General features: G+C 45.2%; 2 protein-coding genes across 3 annotated transcripts; one reads left to right on the top strand and one right to left on the bottom strand.

Moving 5' to 3' along the window:
* Window positions 1-1,690: 1,690 nt before the first annotated feature.
* Window positions 1,691-15,958, bottom strand: LOC114869388 (GDNF family receptor alpha-4-like). Of its 2 annotated transcripts, XM_029173599.3 has the most exons (9): window positions 15,748-15,958; window positions 14,897-15,415; window positions 7,569-7,835; window positions 7,399-7,491; window positions 6,941-7,310; window positions 6,335-6,444; window positions 5,864-5,998; window positions 5,001-5,137; window positions 1,691-3,863 (listed from the first exon to the last, which is right to left on the bottom strand). In XM_029173599.3, the coding sequence occupies exons 2-9, from the start codon at window positions 14,949-14,951 to the stop codon at window positions 3,681-3,683; spliced, it is 1,350 nt and encodes a 449-aa protein (XP_029029432.1). In that variant the 5' UTR covers window positions 14,952-15,415; window positions 15,748-15,958; the 3' UTR covers window positions 1,691-3,680. The 2 variants fall into 2 exon arrangements, with proteins under 2 accessions (XP_029029432.1, XP_055358138.1); XM_055502163.1 differs by having other exon boundaries at window positions 14,897-15,958.
* A 5,526-nt stretch (window positions 15,959-21,484) lies between these two features.
* si:dkey-251i10.1 (uncharacterized protein LOC100038774 homolog) lies at window positions 21,485-23,991 on the top strand. Its single transcript, XM_029173600.2, has 4 exons — window positions 21,485-21,693; window positions 22,486-22,972; window positions 23,069-23,209; window positions 23,326-23,991. Exons 1-4 carry the CDS (start codon window positions 21,583-21,585, stop codon window positions 23,481-23,483), a joined length of 897 nt encoding a protein of 298 aa, XP_029029433.1. The 5' UTR covers window positions 21,485-21,582; the 3' UTR covers window positions 23,484-23,991.
* The last annotated feature ends 1,021 nt before the right edge of the window (window positions 23,992-25,012 follow it).

Here is a 25,012-nt window from a genome sequence, read left to right as displayed (position 1 = left end):
TTAACGGCGGTTAATTAGTTCATTCACTCATTATATAAATCTATTTAACATCGCAAAGTGCCAGCATGTGTTTGTAAATTACAGTGGTAGCTCCTGCGTGTTATTGCATGAGACTCCTTATAAATGAAGGAAACCATCAGATGTTGCCTGTGTAACATGTTGAGTTCCCAGTTTAAGATGCACACACTTGCACTGTACTGCATTCAAAATCCCTTTTAGCATGTAGGTTAAATGATTAGACTCAGTCTCACGGAGCTTCAGCTCCATGTGTAAATCTTGTTTATGTTTGTGCTTCTCGGTGACACACATCTGTGCATCTCTGCGGAGGAAAACATTAAGACAGTATTAGAAACTGCGGAGGAACTAAGTGGGTGATCTGATTGGACTGGGGTTTCTTGCTGCACAAATTATCATATTAATAACAAAAGCACATTCTGTGGCTTTGATAATCTGAGTGTGTGCCTGGGTTCATAGTAATACATGTTATGTTAAGGGTTAAGACAAGTGCTGTATGTTGACACAAGATTATGTGCAAATGAATGCAGCACTTTACTTAATTAATAACCGCATTAACATAACTGCTTATCTTTTATATACATTATGAGGACAGTGCTGGGATATTAAGCAGCTCAAGAGCCTCCTGGGGCAGCACAGAGGCTCAGCTGTGATTACTGTCGCCTCACAGGAAGCGGGTCCTGAGTTTGAACCCGAACCAAGTTGTGCTGCACTCTTCCAGGCAGCTGTCGGGTTTTATTCGTCTCAGCAGAGTTTGGACTTCAACACTCGCCCGACTGAAAAGAGTTGTGCAGCGAAATAACCTTTCCCAACATTAAGGCAACGATGCACGTAAACGGAACGCCGGCGTCTGGTTTAGTTCCTTGACGAGAGGAGGGGGAATTCACCGCAGCACGTGAATGCATCAGGGAAACGCCACAAGGCAGAACTCCAGCGGAACCTTTCGCCCACTTTAATTTAAACGCTGCAACTGTGGCTCAAACGAGCAAACTCCTAAAACTTTGTGAGCCGTCATGGAGTCAACAAGCTGCCTTCACTGAGTGTGGACAGTCAATTAACAAGGGCTAATGCGTGCTAATGCTAATGCATGCGGACTCATTGTCACGCTGACCCTCGAACGCCACGCGGCTATTCTCTGTTATCAGTGACACCTGCGCTTTTCTTCCTGTGACAAATATAAATTGCTGCAAAGAGAGAGGACCTTTGTGAGTGTCGCACGGCGCTATCACATAGAAATTCTACAAGATCGTTTCCCCCTCGGGGTGATTTAAAAGGCACGGCCTAACTTTGTGGACAGTTGGTTGAATTTGGGCACCAACGATGAAGTCCCAGGGGGCGTCAGGCTGTGCTTTTTCATAATTAAAGCCTGTTTTTTTGTCACTGTCTCTATTTTTCTTATCCTCATTCCGCTGTAGCTTGTTCCTGTCACCGCGGTGTCACTGCAGACGCAGAAACCCCAAGACCCTGTAATCGCCTCCGTCACTCAGGGGTGAAACACGAACCAGAGCGGCTTCGGCTCTTCACGGCGTTTAGACAATTCGGTTTAAATCAGCAAAGTCATATGTTATGAAATTAAAAGCCATTCAAACGCCACTGAGGTTGTCGGCACGACTCCAAGCCCAACCAGGCCCCATCAGTCTTACACCATTTGGACAAAAGATCGAAAGAACACAGCTTCTTCTGTTATGATTTTTATTCCTCTTTTAAGAAATCAGCACAGTTTCGTCAGTCACAAAATGTTATTACACAGAACAGAAATGTTTGACATGATGTGTATTTAAAACAACTTTGGCGAGTGAAGCCTATTTCTGTACAACAGGATTTACAAGAGACAATATAAAAAGTGACCGAGCTGCAGTTTCGGTTCATGGATGAAGAAGAAGCCTTAAAAAAAAGCAACACGAGCCACGTGTGATGTAAATGTTTACTTTACATAGTTTACAACTATCAACAAACCCGCTGAGATGTGAAAACGCACGGAAGCTCACATTCAGTCATTAAGGCCCGGTCGCCCTGGATGCAGCTATTGACGCTCGCTCGTCTGATGTCGCTGCAGGTCCGCGAAGCATAAAACCTCCATCCAGTCGGAGTTCGACTTCAAAAATTCAAGCTGATGTTTGAAGTCGCGACGGAGGCGCCGCTTCAGCCTCCTCATCAAATGTGCAGTATTTTGCCAATAAACAAGTCCGGCAGCGAGGGCTCTGTAGCAGCGGGGCCACTCAGAACCTCTCAAGTTATATTCACAGATACAATTTGGATTTAAATGCACAATCAGCCTCTACCAGGCAGCCTTGATGAGCATGTACAGTGAGGCCGGGCCCCTTTAGATCCACAACAAAGCCGCAGTTTGCATTTTGTGATATCTTTCAGAAATGTTCAATTTGCGGAGGTCACTCAAGACCCGCTCCTAATAACAAGGAGCTCTGGTGGAGTTCAGGCAGTTTACTCCACCACCCCTCTTCTTTACCTGTGGCCCTGCAGCTGTGTAATTTCACAAGAAAATGAGCCGCGGGAGGAAAAAAAAAATCATTAACATCAGCAAAAGATATTTCAGGCGAGGAGATCAGTGATCAAAGCGGCCGACGGGCTCCGCGGTGTCTATCTCCACACCTAAAGCGCGTGATGGGGACGCGGCACTAAAGACGCGGCCCGCGGGAATCGGGACGTGAGCGGCTGCGACAGCGGCAAATTGGCCGCGTCCTCCCCCGAGCCCCTTCCCCACACGTTCCTGGCACGCGGAGCAATTTGAAGTGCGTCGCGATCGCTTATGCTGCTTTTCTCTGCCCGTCGTCCCTACAATGCAATTTGATCTCATTACTTTTGCCGCTGGTTGAATTCTCAGTCACTCACCCTGATGGGAATAAAACTAAGTGGTGTGTTAACGAAAGAAGCCGAGCACGCCGACCACTGCACTTCACACTCGGCGCCAACGAGCGGAAGGTTGACGGGGGATCAGCTCGCTCACATTAAGTGACTGCACAATAATTTGTGTCCCTAAATAATTTTTTTGCCCCTCGCTGCTTCGGAAGGCGCCTTCCTACCGGCAGAAAACAGTTTAAGTGCGGTGCTCCTTCTTATTAGCTCGTGGATTATCCCACTCTATCCGCAGGATGGAGGATGCAGAGGAAGAGCCGAAGGGGCAGCTGAGGAACGGATGTGACAAGAGTCATGAAAAAGAAATCAAAAGCCGCGCTGAGGCCCGGTTGCAGTGGAGTTGACTGGTTATGGTTTTTCGGGAGCACGTACGCTGGATGTGGCCCTGGGCGATGTGCTTCTTGTTAAAAGAAGGGATGCACTTTGAGTGTGAAGCAGGCTCTAGATAGAGTATTTGCCCAGACAGCACTTCTCAATTCACCCATCCACCCATGTTTCTGCTCACGTTGTGCCCGTCCTTTCAAGCAAAGACAGATACTGCAGGACTACAGATATCTCTAAGCTCCCGCGGAGGCAGCGATAAGAGGAATGAAATCATAAGTCTGGGCATTTAAAAAAAAAAAAAAAAAAACTAGAACTACTGTAACAAGAGGAAGAAATGTCTCCAGTTCTTTCTTGTCACAACTCTCCTCCATGGCTCATTTTAGAGTTCTGTGATGGGTTTGACAGTGGCAGCAGGTGTAAAATATGAGCAAAAGGATGAGACGGAGGCTTCAGTGGCTCCATAACACTCAGTTGAGGATGAGTGCAGACAGCAGCATTAAAGGCAACGCGGGGAGCGCCCGGCTGCCGGTTCCCCTCTGACTCCTTTTGTCCCCAGATTCAGCGTTAGAGTCCTTCTCGGAATACGGCGGGATGACGTTGAACTCCTGGCTCTCCTCCTCCTCGTGGTCCACTTCCTCGCTGTCCTCCATCTGTAAGAGCGAGGAAAGAGTGATCCTTCCAATTAACAGGGGTGGTGAAGCGAGGAGGAGGAGGACGTCTACATAAACAGCTTTTAAAACTAGAAGGAATGCAATGGGATTTTTAGGGGCATTTTCATCCTCTCGAATGAATAAATGAATGCATGAATGAAGTATTGTATGGAAGTGGATTTACCATGTAGTATTTTCTTGAAAACCTTCAACACGCGTTATTGCAAATCCTAAGTATATATATCATCACACTGTGAGCCAGGATGAGGAGGTGGTGGCAGATTTGGCAGAAATCCCACATTACATGGCTCAAACCCAACATGCCCACTGTAATAATAGTCCGAGGCTTATTTTTGCTGACAGAAATACAAATATTAACGTGGTGAGTAAAGACAGGTCCAGTCTGCTTCAAACATAAGTGTTCTTTGCCAGCGGATGATACTCGCTGCTACATTGTGTACATACCAGCACTGTGTAAAGATATAAAGCAGACTAGAGCAACTAGGCATTACATTACAGGGTTCAAGGTGAGGTCAGTGGAGGGTGTGGTTACAGGTGCAGCTTCACACACATTCACATAAAGCCTCTATCTGCTGTGAAACACCGGTAAAGCACCGACACAGGTTTGAAGATGGGCTCAGCCTTCATTCTTCACAGAGTTTTACTTTCTAAAGTCTATTTAAAATGTTCTTGACCCGTAATTGGCATCAGAAGCAGAGCAGAGCCCAGCGTTCTATTTTTATAATCCAATTTACGTTTTTCAGGCAAGTGAGTTTGATATTTTTCTAAAGTTAGATTTAAAAGCCAGATACAGGAAAACTTTGGATCATCATGAGAAGGTTCTCCCCTGCTTCAACGCTACTAACAGTACTAATCAATGCGTCCTCAAACAAAGTGGTGGGGTGGGACTCGGGGAGGAGCGGGATGAAACGGAGCAAACGCAGCAGATCTGTGTGAATACATGAATAATGAGTGGGAGCGCTGCTCACACCTACAGCTCAGCCACAATGAGAGGGGGGGGGGGGGGGGGGGTGAGAGGTATCTGAGGGTGCAGGAAGCTGCCACGGTCCCTGCGATACTCAGGCGTTAGCACCTGATACACAGTCGGGCATATGCTCGGGCAGGAAGCAGGCTTACGCTGTTGAATTCGGGGAGAGTGTTAACTCTGACGTGCACCCGCTCCTGGTAGACGCGCGGCGGGGGCCGGGACGCTGGCGCCGGAGTGCTCTCCACAGGAGGAGGTGAGGAGATCCCCATGGAGCTGATGGCAGTGCCTGAAAAAACAATCAGCGGGGGTCGTCTTCACCACGTTCACATCAATAAGCACCTTCAACGCAGCATCAAAGGAGCGGTTTATACTGTAAACGTAATTATAGCTAAAACACGATAAACATATGCTTTCAGTGCTAATTTGCTAATATTTAATGAGCTAGAAATTATTTTATCACACTCACAGATTAGACTCAACTACTTAAATCAACATATGTGGTATTACACTATACAGCAGTGTAACAGTATATATTTTGGTGCCTTGAGTTTGGCAGCAATTCAACAAGAAGCCACTTTATCAGATTTGGTGAAAGGATTCATTGACTCCGCAAAAACTTGGAAATCGCACTCACATTTGGCAGGAAGCCACACAGCGGGGACAATGTCCCCTGCCATTCATTTATTTATAAGAAAACATTACGGTTCAGCGGGTCGCCTGCTCAATCATCAATTATGACCCATCTCATTGAAATTCTGCACTAATGCATTATAAAATACTCAGTTAGAGCAAGAGCTCAGTATCAATTTAAATAATACTCCCAAACTGCAGCTAAAAGGTAACATTTCCTGTTCCGTTACATTGACAAAGGAGTAATTGTCAGTAATTTAATATCAGAATGAGAAATGAAGTTTTGGAAACATTCTCTCACCCGAAATCCTGGACTGAACTGTAGACAGAGTCACGTGTGTCTGCATGATGGTACTGTATGGTATCACTGGAAGGCACTTACGCAGGCAGATGTTGCTGGTGAACATCTGGAGGATGCGCTGGCAGCCCTGCCACTCGTTGCCACTGCCGTCGCACGTGCACCACTGGGACACGTCGGTGCTGCTGTTGCTCACGTAGTTGGGAGTCATGATGGTTCCTGGCGAAAAGATGCGGCGACAGCAGCAAACGTGACTTCCTTTAAAGTTCAGTCCTCAAACCGGCAGCACCAGTTACCCCCGGGGATCCAGTGCCACCAGTTCTCCACATTTAGTTTTTCGCAGCACGTTGTGGGAAACGGAGGGATGTAATATTCTGCCGCGCTGCTGATTTTAAGTCCGTCCATTTGTTTTAAAAGCGATACTGCCTGGATCCCCGGCGCAGCAGCTTTTGGCAGCGGCTGAATATGGAAGCTAAGATACTGATTTCCAATAATGAACCCTCGGAGGATCGCTCTGTTTTGTTTTCTACCTCTTTCATTTCTATGCTTTCTCACCTATGAGTCCCGCGTAGGCCTTCAGGCACATGGCTCTGCTCTCTCGCATGCAGCCAGAGGCAGACAGAGGGGACGGCTGGCAGTTCTGCTGGAAATCAGCAAACCGGGACCTCAAACATACACACACACACACAGAAAAAGAAGGGAAAGCTGCTTTTATCTGGCGGCACAGAGCAAGACAGTGTGCATTTTAAAGTGTTTTGACAATTTCTCTTGTGAATGTGGGTCAACACGAGCCACGACATAATGAAAGAGGCACAAACAGAAAACACAGACAAAGACACAGCGCGCGCTCACATTACAACTACGTCTGAAACTCCACCAACTATTGCATCCTACTCATCTAGTCTGATTTCTGTTAGAGGTAAATCTGATGTATCACACTTTACATGTCGGCAGAATTCATTCACGTTTTTTGATTTTTGGGGTTTTGGGTAAAAGTATTCTTTTTCACTCATTATTAATGATCTCTGCAGCATTTACAGCCAGACTAGACAGTCCCACACACACGTATGGACAACAACAACCAGGTTGCACCACAGCAGCTCTGACTCCGAATCCTCCACTAAAGAAGCACTTAACTGAGTTCTCCTCGCGGCCGCTTACCTGCACAGCTCGTCTCTGGAGCAGTAGCTCTGCAGGCTGAGGCAGTTGGGCTTGCCGGCCCGCTCCTCGCCCCTCACCGTCTCCTCGTAGGAACACGAGGGCACGATGGTTTTCCTCCGGCGCTCGCCGCACAGGGTGTCGGAGCAGGGGCAGAAGAGCAGCGCGAAGCTGTACTCCTCGGGCACGCGCTCCAGGAAGCGCCGCAGGGCTTTGTGGCACTTCTGCCGGTTGCAGCTGTTGTCGGAGGCGGCCGCCCGCTTGGTGCAGGCCACCACGTATTCCGAGCGCAGGGATCCACATTTCTCATACAGGCCGCAGTCCTGGGCCGCTTTCAGACACTGGTTTTGGCCGTCAATGGAAAGAGCTGACGCTGGAGGAGTGAGAAACATCGGGAAATGGACGTGCAACACAACTATTGTTGTATTTCTGTGCCAAAGTGAGTCGGAGCCGCACTTTACCTGCCTTGATGGAGGCCATGCGTGACATCTCAATGTTCCTCACCAAATTCAACTTCAGCTCCTCGTAAGGAGACACCTCATACTCATCATACGCTGAAACAGATCATTTATCCATGAATTCCAGACCTCCTCCACCTCCGCCTCCGCCCGCACGCACAGCTCTCACCGACCTGCGAACCTCACGGTCCAGTAGACCCTCAGGCAGTGCTCCTCCCTCCGGGAGCCGCGCTGGCACTTGCACACTTGCAGGGGGCGGAAGCGCTGCAGGGAGCTCTGGGCGTCCAGGCACTCCAGGCGCGCGTCCGGGCCGAGCGGCGCCACCGCCTCCTCGGCGGCGCAGTACTCCAGCAGCCGGTAGAGCACCGTGCAGGACTGCTCCTGGATGCAGCCCTGCTCCGCCACCAGGCAGTCCAAGGCCGCCGAGGCGGGCACGCTGCCTGTGGGACACAGACACCGACCCGTTGCTAGCCGTCAATTACCATCAATAAGTATGTCTATGTATTATGCAAATGGGGCTTAATGTTACCATGATCCAATTTTAATTCCAATTCTAAATAGGCTGTAATTAGCACATTGGAGTAGGTGAGCCTGATCCTTGGACCCTCCAGTTTGCCACAAGTTGTATGATACAACAAGTATAATTACATTTAAAACACACAAGTGTAATAAAGCAGCACCATGGGTGAATGCTAAAGACTCTAAAGTAGAAACGGGGAGTCTCAGATAATTTAACGGCACTACAGGGTTATTTTATGATTATAATTATGTCATCATCTTCTCATTGGGGCGGCTTGTTAACATCTCCCCCCACTGTTTTTATGCATGCAGCCCTACACATTACATTTTTATGAAGGCGCCATCTTTCCCAGCACAGTGTGCGGTTCTTGGTGCTGATGAGAGCGATTCTGTTCCCACTGTCTGAGAGCAACGCGCTTATATACGTTGAAGCCTAAAAACTGAAACCGCCGCTCATTTTTATTTTATTTTTTTGTGCATCAGAAAGGATGTTGGTCAGCAGCCAACCGCGACCAGCCTCCTGGAGCCTCCTGCGAGTACTTGAAACAGCAACAAGAGGGGAACTAGTCAATCTAATCCCTTCCTGTGGGACAGTCATAGCACTTAATGAATTTAAATAAAGCTAAAAGCGTGCACGACGTCCCTCTGTGAGCGATTACCTTCCTTATGCAAACACAGCATCTGAATTTGACATGCAAATAAACAGCAATCTGAATGAAGTGATGAGAATCGATAATGTAGCTTTAGACCAAAAATCCAGGAACATGTGGATAAAGATGTCTCGCACTGTTTGGCTACGAGAGCCCTGCTGTTATTACTGTAAAAGGACACATGAACAGCTGGGGGCAAAACCTTCTGCAGCAGGGCTCCTTCCACTTAGAAGGAGCTTTTCACCAATGTCACTCTGACTCCACACATAATGTTAGACACCAAACCATTTCATTCAGCCTCCTTTATCGTGTTGGTTTTCGCATAAAAGCAACCAGTAGTTTTGGTGCCAATGTTGGTTGCAGACAGTCTGAGTTTGTCCGAGGGTTTTCTATGATGCATCGGAGCAGGTTGCTCCTGAAGCAACTCCAAAATAGCATGACAGCACCTGTACTAGTGCTTAACCTATACGATGGTCAGCCAGTATAAGTCTGTTGCATCTCATCAACCATCTTCTGCAAAACTAACATGTCATCTGGTAATTGAATGCAGCCAAGTTGGTCCATAGAGATTAAGCATTGAGTGTTTTGATTGACAGAAGTGCAAAAACTACAAATCATTTCATGACGCTGATTATCATTATTTCTTGATGAACAACACAATGCCGGGTGTCCAGCGTCAGCCTGAGGGGAGAAGAGAGGAGAAAAAATGAAAGGCCTCCTCAGAAATCACATTCTGATTCCAAGCATGTCAGGAAATTAATTTTCCCCAAATGTGACATATAATTGTCCCCACAAATTACACTCTACACGCAGCGATTCCAGATAAAGAAAGCAAACAGCCTGGTTAGGCAATATGCACACACTTTACCCACTTTATCTCATTAATATTAGCTATTTCCTGTCATTTCCCGGCTGCACAGAGGAATCAACTCTCAGACTTTTTTGGAAACACAAATAAATACAGAAAATGTTCTCGGTTACACTCGGAACCTATTGGCGCCTGTTAACAAATCCCCGTACGTACTGTAGGCCTCGGCGCTTGGCTCCGTCCGTTTGGGCTCCGCTACATTAACATCACACACGCTCGTATGCAAACGCGGCGGCATTGTGTTAGATCGGTCACACATTTCGATTAAGCCCCCGCTGACTGACGGCACAAAGCGCCGGCGTAATCCGGCTCTGCCGCTGTATGTTTTGCAGTCTCGGGCTCTACACGAGGTGGAGATCTGACTTTGGCACGAGGCGTCTCATAAAACAGAGGACATGCTTCGGTTGTTGATGCAGAGAGCGCGCCAAGGCTGCTGCAGTGAATCTACAGAGGAACGTGGCAAACACATAACAGCATGGAGTCCTGTAGTCACGTATCAGCAGGTCATGACACTGTGCATTAATGATCATTTGATGATATATTGTAAGTGAATCTTTATGTTTATGCTCACACTAAAACTGTGCATATTGCAAACGTATAGAGTATAAAGAACTTATTGGCGCGGGCACTGAGTGTGCCTGAATTAAAAAGAAGGAGAAAGCAAATGGGAGATGAATTACTGTGATATAAGCCATAATACACTCTATTGATTTTTCACTGGGGTGATTAATAGAATTTGTGAGGCAAAGCTGAAGAAGTTTAATGACAGAAATGGGCGACGCACGCACACAGCAACGTACAGAGGGCGCGAGCTGCTTTGGAGGCTCTCTCTTCCGCCCTTTGAAGCGCGTGGGATGGCTAGCGGAGCATGCAGATTGCGGGGCAGTAATTTGACTTGAGAGCAGACTGTGACAGGAGAGTGTGACTCTGAAGTGAAATGTGTTCGGGGATCGTGGCAGAAGGGACTTTGTGGAAGGAAGTCACAGGCTCGAGGAGGAAATTGCAGCAGGGCAGCAAGATGGAGCCAAAGTGACAACTGCCTGCGCCTGACACAAAGTGTTACTACTCAGCGACAATCCTTCCATCAGCGCGTTTCTGACTGGACCCTCCATGAATTATTGTTTATTGAATGTTAATGTCCAACATTAGAGTTTTTGTGGTTTTGGTTGTGCAGCATTATGTTTATTGTTCATTTTAGATTTATGACAGGAAAACTTGTTCCAGGCTCTCAAATGTGAATATTTTATACTTTTTGAGACTATTTTCCAATGTTTCATAGAAAAAAATCTAATAAAGAAATGTTAATTAATTAGTAACTGCAGCAGCTTTGTCGCATTTCATGATGTTCTGCATTAATAGGTCATAATCCGTTCCTGCTAAATGCCAACACAAATACAATGTGCTAATTATGTACAGTATTGATATCAACATCAACAAGCACAAAAATCAAAGCATTTCCTGCAGCTGCAACTTGGATCTGTTTAGGAGACATGATGGGTCATCAAGTTTTCACTTCTTACCAATTCATTTTGAGGCTCTTTGGCCTAAAACTTTAGTTTTGGACTCTATGTTGGAACACACCTCCAAGATCCAGGCGTGTTTGAGCACCGGCGGCCAGAGGTGTCTCCTTAGGAAGGCCACATCTGGTTCATCACTGCTGATTAAAGCCGCTGGGAGCTGGTATTGACTCAGTTATTTCTGCTGAGCTCCACATTCTACACTTTCCACCAATCAGCTCACGGGTTTTCTCCCATTAAACTTTCTATTAACATTAAACATAGGCTTAACAGTTGGAATACATTTTCTTTGTTATGAGGAAAATTACAGATGTTGCCTTGGGCAGTCGAGCAGCTCGAGCACAGGACCAGTTTTTCTTTCCCAAATCATTTTCACACTGTGTGAAGCAGCAGCGAGTTTACTCTTGTTCTCACATACATCGAATATTGAGTAAATAATGACATGAACATAAACTCTACTGATTAATGATATTGGGAAATAAAATAAAAACATGTGCTGCACCTCTTTTTAATGATGGTTAGTGGGGTTATAGAACCCTCGCAGCCAGATAAAGGCCCTCATCCCATTTTCTCATCTTCTCCTTGCAACCATTCCTTTCTCGGCGCCTTCATTATGCTGCACCTGCCAGACTTCATTAATCTTCAATCTCGCAGCCTCCACTTTTTGCCAAATCATTCAGAATCTCTCAGCGCTGCATGTGTCCATTCCACATCGCTCCACCGGCGGCTCCTGTGGCTTTGACACATCGAGACCACGCTGATGGTAGCAATTAAATACCGCGTCTCTGTGACAAGCACATATACGACTAGCAGAATAAAAATACACCTTTGCTATAAAGTCCACTTCAAATAACACCTCAGTCTCTCTTTTCCCCCTCTAATGATGCCAGGCTTTTATTTCATTTCACAACAACAGCCACAGACAGGTACTCCGATATCCCAGCGCTGCCTTCCAGCCAAAACCCAAATTACACCACAGTTTGCTGCTCAACCCATGCGAGCTAACAGGACGGGCTCATGTGTGACCGGGGTCCTAAAAAAGTGCAGCACGGTTGCATTGGCTTTAATCAGTTTCCACGCACACGCCCCGTAGAGACAAGTCCAACCCTGGAATTATGGGCAGTGCAGTGCTATGCAGCCCGTGCACGCTCGGCGTCAGGAACAAGCAGTTCAAGGTGTGACCATTCCATTATAATGACTAACAGTAGAGGCAGGAGCAGTTCACCTGGAAGAGAAATCATCCTGACGGCGTAACGCGGGTGGACAGCTACATAATGGGCCTTTTCTCTAAAAACAAAGTGACAAATGAAGAGAAAGCTGCCAAAAAAAAAATGATGATACAATGACTTGATTATTCCTGTGGTGTAAAGTCTTGGTGTTCTGAAAAAAACACGATAATAGTCCAAGCATCCGAAGTGTCACTGCAGGTTCTGAATGAACTGATATCCAGTGCATCGATTGTGTGGATGAGGTCTTGTTTAATGAGCTGTGCCACTGGATTGTGCAAGCGGATCACGCCTACGACTCCCCTCCTCGGCACTCCAGGTAAAACGCGCACTTGCATCAGGTGCCGTACGAGCCAGTCGGGGTGTCTGGAGCCGTGTGAATATTTCAGGCTCCCGGCTCCTGCTGCCTGGTGCAGTTCTACATTACAATGTGCCAAAGCGTTTGCGGGCCAGTACAGCATCACACATAACAATAGTTGGACGGAGGTCGCAGGTGTTTTGATGGCGCCGTCAAGCGCAGACAGTGTCCCGACGTCCACCTAACAGGCGATGGGAAATGAATTACACAAATTAACAGCCCATAAATTTGAAGTTTTTATTCTGTGAGTTTAATAGTGGGTTGAGAAGAGACGGAAGGTGTCCTTTAGAAATAACATTTAACTGGCACAGTTGGGCTTGAAGTGAGCGTTTTAATTAATTTAATTCTTTCAAGTAAGATATCAAATATTTGAATGAATTACATATTCAGAAAGTGTATTTTATGCTTCTATCTAGTAATGTCTAATGGGCACGTGGCCAATTTAATCTTTATGTGCTGCCATCCTAAACGAAACTGAATTACTGGCAGGGCCTATATAGAGACAATGCCTCAGAGGGAGAGAGGCAGACGACGGGTCTGTGTCATTGTTGGAAAAGCGTGGAGAGCTGCTGGAGCCCGTGAGCACAAGGTGAAGGCACTCAAGCCCAGCGCTGAGTGCATCACGCAGTGAAAGGAGCCAGAGCGGGGACTGCACCCGTTAGTCCACCCCAGACATGAGGCCGGAGCTCCACACGGCCTGGAAATGGGCCCTAATCGCTTTATGACCGCTGTGTTACAGCTCAATCACGTCAATCACTAAATGCAGACCCAAAATAGAGGCTCGGTCACTGGACGTCGACCTTATCTCTGCACAGGGAAGTTCTTCAGAGCTCCGTGCTTCCAGACGGAGCTCGTCTATAATGTTCCCACAGCTGCTGTTCAGAGCGGAGAGTCGCTCAAGGACGTCCGCAATGCAATGTAAGAATAACATTGCGTGATGGTGGAAAATCAGAGAAGGGTGAGTTATGAACTACAGCGCCTCCACACCTACAAAGATCCTCCAGGCTCACGCGCAATAGCAAGAGGTTTGTCAAAAGCCGGTTCTAATTCAAAGGAGCTCTGCACAGATTTCACTGTGTCACTTAATGCATTCTAACAGTAGTTTTTAATTTAGCATTCAGTCAGAACGGCAGAAATGAAACTCATGACAGGCTTATTTGCATTTGTAATTACTCTGATGTCGGTTAAATAGTGCTTGAAAATCATAGCTTCTCAGAGCCTGAAAGGTGTGTCTGGCTCCGTGGATGATGTACTGGGTGCCTGAAAGATTTGACATTCACAAGGAAGCATTTATCACTTTATGATACTAATCTCTAATGGACAGACTCACACGACATTATGCAGCGAAGCTCACACCTGCTGTACTCCAATAATAACGGCGGCGTTTGCAGACATTCTCCCTGTGATCTGTGGTAACAGCAGGACGCATGACGCGCAGACAATGGCTGCATGTTCAAACAGTGACAAGGAGTCTTATGTTCATAAAAAAAATGCAATATCAATATCTGCAGATCAACAAGCTTAATGAGCCACGGAGCGGTTCCCTGCAGCCAGAGTCACTGTTATTGATGTCAATGATTATCTCAAAGCAGGAGCAGTGTGTGTGTGTGTGTGTGTGCGTGCGTGTGTGTGTGTGTATAGAAATCCAATCTTCTAATGTTAAATACAACAAACAAATCTTCCACCACCTTTTGGGCAAGGATTCATAAAACACTGGTCTCTGAAGTTATGATGGTTGGGCTTCATCTCTAAATCCTCATCCACTCAGCTCCTAATGCACATTTTATGTGAAATGTCAGTGGTTATTAAAATGCTTTTATAGAAAAGAGAACATCATCTCGTCTTACAATTCACGTGTGATAATTCTATGATCCAGGACAGCCCGATCAATACTTGCGAGATGAACAGCTCGCGTTGGAACGTGTCCAACGCCGAAATAACAGAGCTGAACCCATGATGTCATCTAGATATAAAATCTGTCTATGGGAGATAATAAATGGAACATTCATGCGCCTCTCTAATGTTATTCTGAGCGTTATCTCCAGAGACTCACAAAGACTTGGGATAAATTATGACACAGATTCTCCCTAAAATGCAAGTGAATGTGTTTTGTTCAGATAAAAGAGGGAACGATAAAAGAAACGTGTGGTACAAAAAAAAACCCCATTACTTCTTGACAAGTTATCAAGAATTTAAAATGAACCCCAGCATCTTCTAGATTAGAGCCTTCGTTACTAACCCATATCATAATTGAGCACCGAATGCCCTGACAGTGAACACATCATCTGAACTATTTCTTTCTAAACTGACGCTCTATTCTCATTGCGTTTTACGCTTAAAATGAGAGACGACCAGCTGCCTACCATGAGAGAAGACGTTGAGCAGGAGTCCAATGATCATCATCCTGTCCTGTGACATTGGAGAGTTGGGGACTGGGGGACTCGCGCGCGGCTCGCTGCAGCTCAGTGACCCGTCTCGTGCCACATCCAGCCTCCTCCCCCGCTGCCGCTGCTGCTGCTGCGCCCCGGCGGATCCGACGCTTTAGCGCACAAAGTTATTGAAACTGAACCGTCCTCAAAATTGGAGCGATTCAAGTTCTCGCGATTTTCGCTGTCCCCATTTATTCGTCGGCTCTCGCACGCGCTCGTCAGATTTCCAGCGCGTAAATCCCGCAAAAGTTCCCCCGCACCTGATCGCCGCTCGGCTCCAGCGCGACGGACGCACGGACACTTCGCTCCCTCCGAGCGGGGGTCGCGCGGCGGTTGCACTTGCGTGTGGCTGCGTCGCGGCTCCACAGTTGTCCAGCTGGAGTTGAGACCAGAGCGCAGAGACTGCGTGGCGCATCTCTGGTGGAGGCGCACTGTGATTGGCCCCTGAAAAGGCTGAATAAGCCCACGGGATCTTAAAATGTTTCCTGTGGGAGAACAGCTGTGTGGCTGCTGACAAGTATAGACATCGACATGATGTACAGCACAAGCTGCGTTAGAGGTTCCATTAGAATCAATTATCTTTAGTGGAGTTTATCTCTCTCTAATCCATTCTTTTATAAGCTTGCACAGTTTATGTTTTATTTAGTTTTATTACTTTAAAGGCTGACTGTGCTCACATCCACTGAATGTACAACAATACCTTTGACCTTGAAGCTGAACTCATTAACGACTTATAGAGAACCGCAACACTGAAAGCTGACACTCGTGCGAAAGAAGCAAAGCACCTGCATATGTGCCACATGTGGAGGCCGAGGACCTGAACCCATATAGAATCGGAGATGTCCCCTCATCTCCTTTGAACGCAGGCAGCCACTCCGACCCACAGCCTCTCCGTTCATATCAGCTTACAGCAGGAGCGGGACTGTGAAATCTGTGCTTGTTCCACTGGAGCCGCTGCTGAAGCTGACCTGTGGTTTCTTGGCAAAGTGGGGGTGGTGGTGGAAAAAATACTGAAATGTGCAACTTACCTGTGACCTTGAAGCGTCACTTTATGTTGTTTGTTTGTACAATATATCTCAATATTCTTCATCTGCTGGAATATAAGGAGAAAAATCAATGTAAAAAATCAATAAATGTATATATATATTATATATAATAATAACTGCAAATAAAGTTTCATAATTTAAAATGTACATTTGTTCACTTTATGCAAATTCACTTTATTGTGAAATACTTCAATTTAATTAAATAAACTCACCACTGGCTCCCACTAAAAGAGAACAAAAGCCATTTACAACTGCACAGCGCAAGCCAGTGACCTGTTGTCCTCCCTGTAATTAAAAGACACCAAGGGATTAGTGGATTAATTTACACGTCCTGTTCTGCTGGATGCTCAAGTGGCAGCAAGGAACACAAGTGGACAGTGACTGTCATTAAAATGCACAGCCAACCAAACAAGAATAACAAAACAAAGCAATTAATGAGGCACTTTTATCGACGGTAACCATGACAGCACAAGGCGAAGCTGCTGCTCTCACACCAGACAATGTTCCTCTTTCAATGTTGCCTCTACTGTCATGTCAAATCATTTTTGTAGTATTTCAGTCAATGTGTTCTTTACAAAATGTTTCACAGTGTGTTCTCAGGTTGGATTCACTTCTGTTCTGCTGGTTCAGTCCAATGATTCTTCAGAGGAGGGCTGATGTCGACTGCACAGCACAGCAGCTCCCCTGTGTGGTCAACACTGAGCATGAGACCAAATGTTCAGTTACTTACTGTTATTACTTATACTATTATTCCAATTCAATAGTACATGTGTATGCAAATAGGACAAATGAGAAATTTGTGTTTGGTCAGGTGAAGGTATGTGGCGTTAATGATTATGATGTTGTCTCCATTTTCCACTTTTGAGTAGTTTATTTGTGCTTTTTTCTCATCTTGGCTCAAATAAGCCCCGGGCACTGATTTGCTACAGCTGACTACTACTTATATAGATAAATGCATCTACTGCACAGTCAGTGTTAAACATTGCTTTTTGTGACCACACCAACATGGTTTGATAATAAGCTGCCAACAAGGCCCTGGAGAAAAACATATTCAACAGCTGGCATCACGCTAATGAGAATCACTCAGCTGTCAGTTTACTACACATGCCTACAGCTGAAATGATGTGGTTCAGAAAACCTGCAATTAATACTCTCTTCATGAAAAGGATAATGTTTGGGTTTCCTTCAAAGGGTATTCAAGGGGTTTCGGATGATTTTATTTCTGCTGCTGTTGTACAGTGCAGCTATACCTGATAGATTTTGCGTGAACAACCATAATAATCACTGTAATTCACTTTACAGCGGTGGTCGATCGTGGCTGTTTAACTCTATGGCACGACGCCAGAACTCGGCTGAGCTGTGACTCATTATTGCAGCAACATGTTTGTTCTGCATATGTTTACTTCAAATGTTGTGTCTGCTCGAACCTGCACGAGTGACAAGGACAGTTTATACTGTATGAAAAGAAAAATATCAAATAGTTTAGCTGTTCTGCTATTATCTGTTATTTTACCACTTTTAATATATGTATGAGACCAATTAAACCAGTTGAACCAGGAACATGCTGCCAAAAAGTGATCAAAGCCTAAAATCTGTTTCATCAGAAGCTTTCCTTCTTGCCTTGATTCTTGGTTTGGTATTTGTGTTGTGTTTGGGCTGATGGTGAAGAAAACTAGGCTGCAGAGGAAGATGAGGGCAGTGAAGGAGGACATCACAGAGGCAGGAAGGTTAAAACGGTGAGGATGAGGTGGTGGTATTGATTGTATTTGGTCACTAGATGGCGACACCTCACTGGCAGAGACGACCTCAGATTTCTGGTACAACATCTCATGCAGACAGTTTTCAAGTTGTCATTGATGTCCCGTTTTGTTCACCCATTTTATTTAAACCCACTTGGTTGAACTTACACAAACACTTGATTCCATCAGAGAATTATAATGGTAACTTTAAGATACGACCACACACACACACACACACACACACACACACACACACACACACACACACACACACACACACACACACCTTTGTCTTCTAAGTTTGAGTTTAGGTTCACCTCCAGACACTTGTTCACTTTAACAGTCCAAGACAATGATAAAAGTGGCTTGGTGGCTCAATTGGTAGTGCGGTGGCTTAGAAAACAAAGGGGCCCAGGTTCAAGACATTCAGTTGCTCCCTGGGCTCTACTCCCAGCATGCTAGCTGGAAACAGCAGCTGATAGCACTAGCATGCGAGCTGGAAACTGCCAGTCGCATTCATCAGCTGCTACAACACCATGATTTTTTTCCATTACTCACATTCCCTGGTGAAATGATAACAGTCTGGATTTCTCTGGCAGATTTTTTTCCCCACGTAGGAAACACTAGTCAGCCACAGTTTTAGTAGGGAAAATAACAATGTGATCGAGGATAAAACCCATTGAATGAGGAGGTAATCAGGTATCTTAAACACAGAGCAATGAAAAGAAGGAAGATCACATCAACAAAGCAGTTTACGTGAAGCGATATGCTGCAGTGTAGTGATGGGAAATTAAGCACAGGCTAATTAGACAATACATGGCTGTACACTCTGCAAAATAAAAAATGAATTTTGAGAAGAAAGGATAAAAAAAGAGAGAAAGAGGAGGTGAGCTTGAGGAAGGAGAGAAAAGGAATGGAGGCGGAAAAATAAAGAAAGAGCAAAAGAACTGAAGGAGAGAGAGAAACAATTGTAAGAGCGTAAACAGGAGGAGATTTGAAAATTCAAACTAAGAAAACAATGGCTGCAGATAGCGGAGGAGGAAGAAAGCTACCGAAGAGGATCGAAAAGACAACAATTAAAGAAAGACAAGAGAGAAGAAGGGGGAGAGATCGATGTAGTTAGGAGAATAGTGATGAAGGAGGAATTATAAAATAAAAGCAAAGGAATAAAAGGTGATAGAGAAGTATTTGAAGAAAAGTAGCCAAGTGGAGATTAAGGATTTAAAACAACAGGAGGCTGTGAAAGTGGGGGTGGGGTGGTGTAGGAGGCACGGAAGAGGAGGGGGAGGAAGATGGTGAAGATGAAGATGAAGGAGGAGAAGGTGGGTGAGGAGAAGTGAAAAGCAGAGGGAGGAGGAGAAGGCACAGAAAGAGTAGAAAGTAACAGAAGAGAGATAGAAGGTGGAAGGAGGAGAAGAGGAGCCTGACAGCATGGACCACTCATAAATGTAAATGTCTGTGGCAGCTGCCTGACAACAGTGTTACAACCCCCGTTTAACACCCACAACCACCACGTGTGCGACATGGTGTGAGTTACTGTAAGTGAAGGGGGAGCAGGGGGGGGGGTCTATGTTGGGGGCGGAGCCAAAGCCCAAAAGCCTCTGAGCTGCTAGAGGTCAGACCCGGAGGCACAGTCACGATCTTTAACTACAATAAAGCTGCTCCTGAATTAAAGCTGAATTTACTGAACTGAGTTAGGAATGTTTCAATTAGTTGCATGTTATTTATAGAACCAGTTCACATCAGAGTTATCTCAAGGCACTTTACAAGGTCCAATATATTACACAACTAAACTCCACATGAAGCTTTGTAGCCAGATGTGGCGACATTTCTAGAGTGGCTCACTGCTGCCTCAATAATAATGGTAATAATAATAGAACGTCACTGATTCCACATTGGGGAAATGAACCACTGCATTTTCACCCATCCTGAGGGCAGCAGTGCTGGTGTCAAGGACACACTTGGTGCTCTGGTGGGCTGCAGGTGGCCAGAGAGTGGGACAGGGGTTATGGTGATCAATCGGAAAACTCAAACAACACAAATGATGGCCAGGTGAGTCAACGAGTCAACAGAGGTCAAATGTAGGAAGTGAGGAGGGGGCTGGTGCTGCTCCTCCTCCTCCTTCTATGTCACTTCAAATAAAAAATGTGTATTTAAGAACAATTTCTATTAATATAACAATAACACAGGGGCGTTTGAAATATTGAGGGCAAGCACAAATGACAGCTGGGACAGACTCCCAGCAGCCGCAACCCTTACAAGGGGAAAGCTGTTGAAGATGAGGGCGCTCCTCCCTCCTTCTAGTCAAACTCCCTGTCCATAACTCTCTCTCCAACCTCCCTCCCTGATAGTCAAGCTCCCTCCCTCTCTCCAAACCTCCCTCCTTCTACTCAAGCGGGTTTGGGTTTCCCAAATTTAATTTTTTTTACAGTTTAATTTTACCATTACTTTAGAATTCATTAGAAATCACAACAACAATCGCATCTCTTACACGGAAACAGGTTTACTGAGACAGGATGTGATAACTGAGGTCAGAGGACAAAAGTCCAAGTCCTGATCAAAGCAAGGGACGCTAACTAACAACAACAGTTAAAAGGATTAACTGTCACATGTTTTATTTGCTGGTCCTGGTACTGAGGCACAGTCAGTGGAGGAACTATCATTTACTCCAGTGAATGAAGTATTACAGTATCAACAGTAGAAGCTCACTACATGAGTCTGATGTTTACATTGAAGTAGATAACAGTATCATTAACATGATCAGCACATGCTACTGTAGCTGCCAGTTTAAGCTGCATGTTGTGTCAGCTCACACTACGTCATGAAACACGTCATGACACACACACGCCCATCAAAGAAGTAAAGTAGTTGATCTGGTGAAGGGTTATGGAAAGGCCAATGTGCCTATGTCTTATCTTAAAGTTACAATGGAAACTGGTGGAATAAAGTGCAAGTTAAACTAAGATGTTTAAATGAAATAGATGAAAAAGTGTAATCAGTAACACGATGCTGTCAAGGGTTTGAAAACCTTCTGCAGGAGATGCCTGTACCAGAATTTGGACGTCATCGCTGCCAGTCAGATGTCGCCATCTAGTGACCAACACAATCAATAGCACCACCTCATCCTCCCTGTTTTAAACTGATGTGTCCTCCTTTACTGCCCCAGGCTTCCACCATCTTCACAAACAATACATCCTTTGTCTTTGTGCTCTAAACGTAAAAAATGCTTACGTATACGTATAAAAATGAGGCAAAAAAAAACTTCTGATCAAAAAGACATTGGTTTGAATTACTTTTTGGCAACATGAAAACATCTTATTGTTTATTTTACTGCTATAATACACATATTTACAGTTATCAAATAACTTCATGACACGTCATTAACCTGTTCCAGATTTTTAATTTCATATAGTCTAAATTGTATAATTGTATTGAAGTAGCTGTAGTCTTAGACCGACAAACGTCTTTACGAGGCGTTCGTAGTAGTTTTTTGCAGACAGTCACTTTTTGGCAGAACACTGTAGTTCGCTTGGTTTTCAATGTGAATGAAGTCAATTCCAATGAATGTACTAACCAGGGGAACAGAACATTTACGCAAAATGACGACGACGTTACCTTAGCATTGTCATTGGTCGAGAAGCGCGTGACCTTTGAGGGTTGGCCAATAGCAGCAAGTCGCAGATCCCGTGTCTTCTCGCGATCTGCTGTTTTATATAAATCCGCAACGCGGCTTTACAATCGGCCATTTCGTCGGTGCAGGCCATCAGCCGTAGAGGGCAGTAGGGGTATATACTGGTTTCTGGCTACCTGAAAGGCATACTAACAACATCCTACCATGAGTGATCAAGCAATTTCTTTCGCCAAGGATTTCTTGGCCGGCGGCATCTCTGCAGCTATCTCCAAAACAGCCGTCGCCCCAATCGAGAGAGTGAAGCTTCTCCTTCAGGTAAATCTCTTCCGGAAGGCGTTCAGTGTTAGCCGACTAGCATCTGTGATCTTGCTAACTTTCACTAAACATAGCGCTTAATAGTTTACACTCAAATGTTCTTGTTCTTACAGTGTAATATTAGTTTGTAGCACGTGCTGTTAACGTAAATTCTAATATTAATGCTAAATTCTAAATATTTAAGGTCACCATGGGATGTGTAATGACCTACACGAGCCCGGCCGCTAACGTTAGCTCCCACTGTGAAAGTAGCCGGTATAGCTAACAAAGGACAAATACTCGTAGTGACATTGGGACATTCTGTACTGATGCATCCCTAGTGCCTACGGTTATTTAAACCTCCAATCTTTTGATGTAACTGCCTCTTGGAAGAGACGGCTGTTATATTCTGGCCGTAATTTATGATGGAATTGTTGCTTCCGTTGGCTAACCTTAAAGACGACCGAGAGATGCCAGGGCCCGGCTTTTTTCATTCACAGCAGGGTCAATAAGTTTTACATCCTCTTTCGATTAATCTTGTACAGCATTGCGGTTTTGTCTCTGTCCGTTCCAACCTGTATTCACTGATTTATGATATTTGGATTTAATTCTCCTGAATTATCAAGTAATTGATCAAACCTCAGCATATCAGTAATTATTACTTTGTTGCTAATAACTTTAACACGTTTTACTGGTCTGGAGTTTTTAAGAAACTTTCACAACCAACCAGTTGACAACCAAGGTCACAATAAAGAGACTGTCAGTTACATCTGTTAAGCTTATTTAACACACATCTCTTTCTTACTATTTCAGGTCCAGCATGCCAGTAAGCAGATCACCGCTGATAAGCAGTACAAGGGTATCATGGACTGCGTTGTCCGTATCCCCAAGGAGCAGGGAGTCCTCTCCTTCTGGAGAGGTAACCTTGCCAATGTCATCAGATATTTCCCCACGCAGGCCCTCAACTTCGCCTTCAAGGACAAGTACAAGAAGGTCTTCCTTGATGGCGTTGACAAACGCACCCAGTTCTGGAGGTACTTTGCCGGAAACCTGGCATCTGGCGGTGCTGCCGGAGCCACCTCCCTGTGTTTTGTGTATCCCCTTGACTTCGCCCGTACCCGTTTGGCTGCTGATGTTGGAAAGGCTGGAAGCGGAAGGGAGTTCAATGGTCTGGGAGACTGCCTTGTGAAGATCTTCAAGTCTGATGGTCTAAGGGGCCTGTACCAGGGCTTCAACGTGTCTGTGCAGGGCATCATCATCTACAGGGCTGCATACTTCGGCATCTATGACACAGCTAAGGGTATGCTGTTGACTTGTGTACTAGCATCCTTGTATTTATAAAAAAAACACTAGTGTTGTGGGTATGTAACTTTTTTTTATATATATATATTTACAGGTATGCTTCCTGACCCTAAGAACACCCATATATTGGTGAGCTGGATGATTGCACAGACTGTGACAGCTGTTGCTGGCCTGACCTCATACCCCTTCGACACAGTCCGTAGACGTATGATGATGCAGTCGGGACGCAAAGGAGGTGAGTTTTTGTACTAAAGCAAGCATTTTCTGCCATGGTGCTAAATGTGAAGTATGTTCTGTGGACTGTAATGTTTGTATTGTTGATCTAACCCGTGCTTTCCTTTTCTTTCTCAGCCGATATCATGTACAGTGGGACCATTGACTGTTGGCGCAAGATTCTGCGCGATGAGGGTGGCAAGGCTTTCTTCAAGGGAGCCTGGTCCAATGTGCTCAGAGGCATGGGTGGTGCCTTTGTGCTGGTGTTGTACGATGAGCTGAAGAAAGTCCTCTAAGTCGTGTTGTCACATCACTGTCCAATTTGGCTAAATGTAATAACTTTCCATTTTTATGGACTCTGCATTCTGCCTTATTTATGGGAACAAACTTATAGTGTCACCACTAACTGTTGGCGACGGCTGTATGTTGTGCATCTTTGATTTTAAACGTTCCACAACCTTCTTACCAATGTCATTCCTATAAGAAATCTGATACCTCCCTATGTCATTCACTAGGTTTGTATGGTCCCAACTTGAATAAATTTATTCTGGGGAACAAACTGAACCATTCATGTCAACTGTTTTCATCTACTGTTATAGCATGAGATGATCACTGTTTAGATCAGAAGAGGTGGATTACACCCAAATTCTGTATTTGCACTCCTCAAGAGCCTTTGAGTGAGAGTCTGGTCACTGCTAGCTATGTAGAGTAGGACTCTTATTAAAAATAAATTCCCAATACAATGATAGAAACAGTAAGTTTGATGCTTGTTTATTCTGTGGGTATTAAAATTTGCTGACCCTATACTGGTTTTGACTGTTTCAACTGACAACTTTTAGTTTTGTATTCATGTGACAAATATTATTCAAATCTAGGAATCAGAAGAAAGTTTGTTTAAAGCCCAGACCCTGTAATGTAATTTAACCACAATATGTACCTGAAATGATTCAACTATTCTTGAAATGATTAAGATGCAGATTAGTTTAAATTTGATCCACAAATGTCTAAGAATGAGAATATGATTGATTGTTTGAAATTGTTTTGTTGTCTTGAAATTCCCCATTTGATATCAATTGAATTACCATGTCAGAGTACGTGTTTTCGCTGTACGTGCAGGTACACGTATGAACGGGGTGTGGCGGATTCCTCTATTAGTCATGGGGCACAGGTAAACATGCCCTGCAGACAGCCTGTAAAAGCCGTATAATTATGGCAAACTATAAATGCTAAATCACACTCCACCAGTAGGCGAACACAGCCGGTTATAGATGTTTCAAGGTCAGGGCAATAAGGAAACTGTCAGCAAATCCGTTCGCGGAAGTTTCAAACTCCACGCCTCCACGTAGAGTCTCCGCGGACCGCTGCGGCGAGCAGCCGGTAGCCGGTACCGGTTCTACCCGTGCAGTGAGTAAGAGGCGCTTCCCGGTTCAAACCTTATGATTCAGCGTGGTTCGTCTGGCTTTGCAGAAACGCCCAGAGTTCCGAACATTCACACGCTCATTTTGCCTGACGAACAAGTTGAACCTGTGGCCACTGAGCATCACCCCGGGTTAAGGTTAAATGCTTTGCTCAAGGGCTCAGTGGATGAGGAGACGCAAGCGCACGAAGCAATGCCGAATATTATTCTATTTAGCTGTTTTACTATAATTTATTTTAGAGCAGTGGTTTCTCACGGGCCTTTCTGTCTGACGTTCACGCAAGTTCAGCAGTGGTGACACACAAACATAAAGCGTTCGAACAAAACAAACCTGACTGGTCGGATCAGTCGATGCCCATTAGGCTCGAACGAGCAGCAGGACCCGCACTTTCTCACCATCAGCACCAC

This window comes from Betta splendens, chromosome 14 (genome assembly GCF_900634795.4).
Source record: "Betta splendens chromosome 14, fBetSpl5.4, whole genome shotgun sequence".
Classification (NCBI taxonomy): Eukaryota; Metazoa; Chordata; class Actinopteri; order Anabantiformes; family Osphronemidae; genus Betta; species Betta splendens.
The sequence above is the reverse complement of the archived record's forward strand: the minus strand, read 5'-3'. Positions and strand labels throughout refer to the sequence as shown.

What these genes read in the sequence shown, in the direction of transcription:
- LOC114869388 (XM_055502163.1), bottom strand. Translation starts at nt 14,951, where the DNA reads ATGTCACAGGACAGGATGATGATCATTGGACTCCTGCTCAACGTCTTC. An exon ending in GCTCAACGTCTTCTCTCATG is followed by an intron (nt 7,836 to 14,896) that starts GTAGGCAGCTGG and finishes TGTGTCCCACAG; the next exon opens with GCAGCGTGCCCGCCTCGGCG. An exon ending in CACCAGCAACATCTGCCTGC is followed by an intron (nt 5,138 to 5,863) that starts GTAAGTGCCTTC and finishes TTGTTTTTTCAG; the next exon opens with GCACTGCCATCAGCTCCATG.
- si:dkey-251i10.1 (XM_029173600.2), top strand. Translation starts at nt 21,583, where the DNA reads ATGAGTGATCAAGCAATTTCTTTCGCCAAGGATTTCTTGGCCGGCGGC. An exon ending in GAGTGAAGCTTCTCCTTCAG is followed by an intron (nt 21,694 to 22,485) that starts GTAAATCTCTTC and finishes TTACTATTTCAG; the next exon opens with GTCCAGCATGCCAGTAAGCA. An exon ending in GCAGTCGGGACGCAAAGGAG is followed by an intron (nt 23,210 to 23,325) that starts GTGAGTTTTTGT and finishes TTTCTTTCTCAG; the next exon opens with CCGATATCATGTACAGTGGG.